Source organism: Pan paniscus, chromosome 2, assembly GCF_029289425.2.
Source record: "Pan paniscus chromosome 2, NHGRI_mPanPan1-v2.0_pri, whole genome shotgun sequence".
In the NCBI taxonomy this organism is placed as follows: domain Eukaryota; kingdom Metazoa; phylum Chordata; class Mammalia; order Primates; family Hominidae; genus Pan; species Pan paniscus.
In genome coordinates this window covers 46,451,864-46,458,230 of record NC_085926.1, presented here as the reverse complement: position 1 = coordinate 46,458,230, position 6,367 = coordinate 46,451,864, and the positions used below count along the sequence as shown (strand labels likewise).

The 6,367-nt window shown below is 48.8% G+C and overlaps 1 protein-coding gene across 1 annotated transcript; it reads right to left on the bottom strand.

The window, feature by feature from the left end:
- Positions 1–844: 844 nt before the first annotated feature.
- On the bottom strand, positions 845–3,841 carry RTP3 (receptor transporter protein 3). Its single transcript, XM_003818455.5, has 2 exons — positions 3,600–3,841; positions 845–1,445 (listed from the first exon to the last, which is right to left on the bottom strand). Exons 1-2 carry the CDS (start codon positions 3,752–3,754, stop codon positions 896–898), a joined length of 705 nt encoding a protein of 234 aa, XP_003818503.1. The 5' UTR covers positions 3,755–3,841; the 3' UTR covers positions 845–895.
- Positions 3,842–6,367: the final 2,526 nt, after the last annotated feature.

Genomic DNA, 6,367 nt, shown 5'->3' with positions numbered 1-6,367 from the left:
CAACTGAGCCAGAGCAGGGCTTGTGTGTTCCCTGCCTGTTTGTTCCAGCTTTTGTACTATAAACAAGCGTCCATCTCCTGATCTATTTTGCCATGCGTTTCACATTTTTGTGCTTCTGTTAGTGATTTTGCTGTTTCAAATGGCCCTTGAGCATAGTGCAGAGTGCTGTCTGGTGTTCCTAAGAGTGAGAAGGCTATGATATGCCTTATGGAGAGAATATGAGAATATGTGTGTTAGAGAAGCTTCCTTCAGGCCTGGGTTATGATGCTATTGGCTGTGAGTTCCCCGTTAATCAACAATTTATACTAATTACATTATCTTTAAAAAGGAAACACCCGGTGGCACATCCTGCCTTTCCCCCTCAGCAGCATACACACCTCCCTCCATGGGGACAACTGTTTGAGAACCCAGGTTTTCATCCTGATGCTTTTGCCCTCACAGTCTGACCTCAGAGGGTCTGTGCAAAATTCCCTGGTGAGGGGGCCCACAGGCTTCACAAGATTTCCAAATGGTTTATGAACCATAGACACTTCAGACTCAGTTCCCTTGAGAGTGAACACAATTGTGAAGGCCTTTTTAAAAAATACTGAAGTGAAAGTCACATAACAAATTTAACCATTGAAAGTGGACAGTTCAATGACATTTAGTGCATTAACACTGTTGTGCAACCGCACCTCTATCTCAGTCCAAAACATTTGCATCACACCTCTCTCCTCCACAAAAAAAACCCCATCAGGATTAAGTAGTTGCTTCCCATCTCCCACTATCTCTAGGCCCTGCTAGCAGTTCATCTAATGGATTTGCCTATTCTGGACCTTTCACATAAATGAAATCATACAACATATGACTTTTTGTATCTGATTTTTTTTCTGACTTAGCATCATGTTTCCAAGGCTCATATAGCAGTTTTTACAACAATCACCACGATAACAATGAGAATGAGAATGACACAACAGCAGAAAATGCTTAAGTTCCTACAGATGTGGTTTTGGCATGTGTAGGAATAGACATTCTCTCCTGAGGCCCAGGGCTTAACTACCTCCTCCACCTTGTAAATGGAGTGTACTCTTGGGGTCTGAGATGGGGGGAGGCTTGTAACCTGTATGGGCCCAGCACAGAAGCCCTGCAGACATGCCTCACAGTTGTCACTATTGTGTGGCCCTTCAAGAGAGATGTCCTTGATCATAGGAACCTCCTCTATCAACTGAAATCTTCCTCTATAGCATTTCTTCAGAATTCGGAACACCAGGTTTTTCAGGATCCTTGAGATGTTCTCTTGCGTGAACTCAGGGTCCTCAAACAGAGGTTGGGGGCACTTCTTACATCTCTGGGTAAACACCCTCATCTTCACCTGGCCCCTGGACTTCTCCTCACTCCAGTTCATGTGGAAAAGGACCAGAACTTGGGCAGAGGCCCAGTTACGAGAGCAGGAGGAGCACTGGAACCTGTGGAGACAGAAGAGAGTCTCAGCCTGGCTCCATGTGACCAAATCACGGGGAACTGCCAGAGAGAGAAAGGAGCTACCGACTGCACAGAGACATGACTTGACTGGGGCTGTGGCTCAGTGGTGGAAGAAATTGCTAAGACCTCGTTCCCATCCGCATTGTGCCACCGACACGCTGCATGCTGCACAGTGTCTGCTATGAAAACAGTGAATTGCAAGCTGTTAGATCTGGGAGGGACCTTGGGCATCTTCTAAGTCCAACACGTTCATTTCAGAGATGAGGCACACTCTGGAAACTCCTCATGTCCAGAGACCCAGTGGGTGTAAAAAGGCATGACTGGGACTGTGGTCTCCCTATTCCAAAGCAAAGCTTCTTCAAATGTAGATTCAAATGGGTCAGAGGCCACAACTGCAACAGCAGCCAGTTCAGTTCAGGACCCTGAAATCCACAAATGCCTATAGGTGGGTGTTGATTAAGTTACAGACTCATGGGTTGGCGGTGGGAGCCTGAAGTGTCCAGGGTTCTCCTAGAGGAAAGCCTTTGCCTTTCTCTTGGCTGCCAAGGGTCCCTGGTCTGCAGTATTGCAGGGAGATCACAGTGTCCAGCTCTCTCTTCATTTGTTTCCCCTCCAACCCAGTTCCCTTGCTCAAGGTAGCCTGGAAAACTTCATATTCTGAATGCCACTGGCTTCAGACAGGGTACAAGATAATACACCTTGTCTCAGCAGGGAGGAGGGCAATTTTTGAGCTAAGGTATCTGGACAAATACATGTCAGGAGGTAGAGAGAGAAGAAGGCAGGAAGCACATGGCTGCACCTGAGAAAGGAATTATGGGAGAGGCAGAGAGCTGCACTGTGGCGGAGACATTTAATGCTCACCAAATTATCCATGCACTCCCTCCCACTTCCCAGCCCCTTTGCCGTGAGGTTGGGGCCATGGGACCAGTTGGGCAATGAGATGAGGCCAGCAGTGATATATGTTCCTTCCAGATATGGTCACAGAAGCCCTGGTAAGACATTCCAGCTCTCTCCTCCTCTGCTTCGGTGACCTTGGGAGCCACGTGTAAGGTTAAATCAGTGATATTTCCAGGTTTATTTGTCACTGTGGCTGAGCCTCACCTTGGCTTGATGCCTGGATACAGAGAAATTAGGCTGCAGGTGGTGAATTGGAGGGGGCTGGGAAGAGGGAGTTAGTCCAGGGTGTGCTCCTGTATCTTGACTCTAGCCGCAACCCACAGGGTGAATGCAAGGTTGAAATGAGAGGGAGAGGCCAAGAAGCTGTGATCACTGTGAGAGGACCTTGCTGGGAGTCACCCAGAGTCAGCAGTGCAGAGGGGCCTGGGCCCTGTTCTGAGCAGAAGTCCACTGCCATCCCCTGGGTCTCAGTGCTCTGTTCCTGTGCTTGTTCAGAGTTCAAACTTCCCACGGATAAATGGACTGAGACTTTGGTGCAATGCTCCCTATGGCAGCTCCTGGCCTGGGATAGCCATAGGCCAGTGGGAGAGCTCTGCCCCCTCTATGTAGACTCTCCCTGGGTGGGGACAGCGGGTGGGACAGAGTCCCCGGCCTCCACCCTCTGTGCACTGTGGGCAATCAGCCCCAAGCCTTGGGGCTCCCCATTTCCACCTGGGAAAGAGAGGATGAGGCTTAGGATGATTTCTAAGACTCCTATTTTAAAAAGATTCTATCAGCTCAGAGTAGAGAGGGGCAGGATTGCTGCCTGTTGCCCAGGCCCCCTGCTCCTCCGGCCTCCCCCGAGGGTGTCTGCTCAGTGCCGTGAGTCTCTCCTCCTAGGGGCTCCAAGGTGGGTCCAGCAGTCTCCCTAGGCATGGGGCACATGCACCGCCCATGGGTGCAACAGCTGCCCTTCCTCCCCTCCCCTTTCCTGGCTGCTCCCTCTCCCCACCCCCACAGACTGATTTCTCTGTATCCAGGCATTAGCTCACAAGGGTGCTCAGGCCTGCTCTTGCTTTGGGGTTCATTGTAATAGTGAAAAAACAATCTTTAATGAAGTTACAACTTCTTGGATGATGGGCATCTTATTACCCATAGTCTTCAATTTGGAAGCACAGAATAGAACAAGAAAAGTAACAGGTATACCTAGTAAGAAATGCGCAAGAATTTTCTGGAACGTGTACCATCACATTCCCCCTCACCTGGCGAAGGTCCACTGCTGGTATTGCATCCAGCCTGGCTTCAGGACGTTGGGAAGAAGGCCCTTGTCTGGTCTCAGGGTCCACCTGTGCCATGGCTTCACCTCCCGCATTAACTCCTGAAACATTTGCTTCCACACTTCTGTGTCCCCAGCCATCTCTGCTGCTATGGTGTGCCTGGGTGGGTCGAGCTGTCCTGGGCCCTGGCAGGTCTGTAGTGGGAGATGAGGTTTCTGACTTCAGAGGGCAAGGACTCAGACCTGCCCTCCCTTTGAGGACCTGGATTGGGCCCATGAACCATGTCTCTGCCCCAAGGACAAAGGTCAGTTGGCTCCAAGTTCAGAGGATGGCACTAGGCTCCACAAGGAATTTCAAAAGACACAGAACTTGTGATTTTATTCATCAAAGTGTTCAAAGAAGAGCTCTAAACTCCAAATCAGGAGGAGTGAATTTCAGTCTGGCTCCGCTGTCTACCTGCCTGTGACCTGGAACACATCTTTTCACTTCCAGCACCACTGTAAACGGTGGAGACAGGCTGCAGGTGTTCTTTCCAGTTCTAACATTGGAAAATCCTTCTCCATCAGGCTGCTGTGCTCATGCTGGGGAGGAGAGGCACAGGGAAGAAGGACGAAGTGGTCCTGGGACCTCAGCGGGATTCGGATTCCCATGTCCTTGCTCCATGCTCTTTACGTTCCTGCAGACAGCCAAGGCTGCCCACCCATGAGAAACCAAAGCTGATGCAATCACTGTTTGCCCAGGCGACAGGTACAAGGGCACAGGTCGGTGAGAGGCCATTAGCCCTAGGCAAACCCAGAGTCACTGCCCTGCTTCCTGAGAGGGTTCTCCATCCTCTGCTTCCTGCAAGAGAGGATTGAGGAGGAAGAGTGGAGATTAGGGAGTGGGTACTGGAGTGGGCAACACTCCAGGAAGGTGCACAAGACTCTGGGTGTCCGCATCCCAAGACCCGTCCACAAACTGCATGTGTCTTCCTCGGGGCCAGGCACTGACCTATGTCCCTGGCCACCTCCCAAGAGGAGGAGAGGAAGGAAGGGAGCAGAGCAGGAAGGAAAAAGGAAAGGAGGCTGGGGATGCAGGGGGATGAGGAGGTCTTCCAGGGCAGTTGGAAACAAAGCCACCTCCTTCCTCCTCTCCAGCCCAGCTGCCTGCAGCTCTTGCCCTTGGGTTTAGCTCCTCGGCAGGCTCAAGTCCTGGGTCTCCCCTCTTTCCAAGCCAGTTTTGTTTCTTGGCATTAGAGCTGTCCCTCAGTTCCAGGTGGATTGGTTCCAGCGCCCCCTGCAGATAGCAAAATCCTCAGATGCTCAGGTCCCTTATACAAAATGACATAGTATTTGCATATAATCTATGCACATCCTTCTGTATACTTTAATTGATCTCTAGATTACTTATAATACCTAATACAATGTAAATGCTATGTAAATAGTTGTTACACTGTATTGATTTTAAACTGCTAACTAAAAATAAGTTCCTAAGCCCCCAAACCAACTGAATGGACTAGCTTTTGGCCAAGGGGACCCCTGAGAAACCTGAAAAACTAAATTCCCAGCTATGACAGGCGGGGAGGTTGGAAACACCTTATCATACTCCCTCCCTTTGACTTTAGGGACAACTGACCAGCATCAAGGTTAAAACAGAGATCATAAGACTGACAAAATAGACTGCTTGTTGCAATAAGATAACCAATTTATAAACAAGACCTAAGGCCATGCATGGTAAAAGTTATGCCCTACAAACCATAATATCTCATTAAAGGGAGTTTTATTAACCTGGTATAATGGAGCTACTTTCCAACCTGACTCTGGTATAGCATCGCATGACGGAGAGCAGACTCCCTTGACTTTAGCATTCCTTTTGCTGACTTCATCTGTATACAAGGCTTAAGTCATTGCTACACCCCGAAAGAGATGTCCACCTTTGAATGTGACCATATTTGGAAAAAGGGTTTCTGCAGATGTAATTAAGTGAAGGATCTAGAGATGAGGTCAGTTTCATGAAATTTAAAGTTTCTTTTGATGGCAGGACACAACACAATGACATGAAGATAGACAAAAGGCAGAACTATTTGTTAGTTATACCTCCAAACAAGGCAAGGCTGCCAGGCAGGCCCACACAGGGTGCCTGGGGGCAGAGCAACAGCCAGCTGGAGCTGTGAGGGACAGTTTATGGGTAGGAAGTTGGGGAGTTGCGCGGCGCTAGCTAGGTTTCATGGGCTCCCTGTGGATTGGCTCATTTAAATAATTCTGAGTGCTCCAGGGCATAGGGACTGCCTCTAGTAGTCTAGTACTATTATAGACAAAGCTGGTTCCCCCACAAATGGGGTCTTTTCCTGTTTAGTGCTGCAAAGCCAATATGCAAAACCAAAAGTGAATCTTAAGCAGCAGAAGTTTTATTCAATGGCCATGGAATTGAGAAGCGGGAGCTTGGCTCACAAATCAACTTCTCAACTAGTGAGGGAAGAAGGATTTCCCTAATGAAGGGGTTGAACATTAGAAATGAGGGGAGGAATATTCAGGTCTTTTCTGGAGATGGGTGGCGAACTTCTTGGAAATGGAGTGCTGCTTTCCTTTTTGTCCTTTTATGGCTTCTTTTGGTCATGGTCATGGCAATTGTCAACTGCCATGGTGCTTGTGGGAGGGTCATTTAGCATGGAAATGACATTATAATAAAGCCTCAGATCTTTCTGAAGTCATTTGATTGTCTATCTTGGTTCTAACCAGTCTTAGTTGGTCTGGTTACAAAGGGAAGTTTGTATC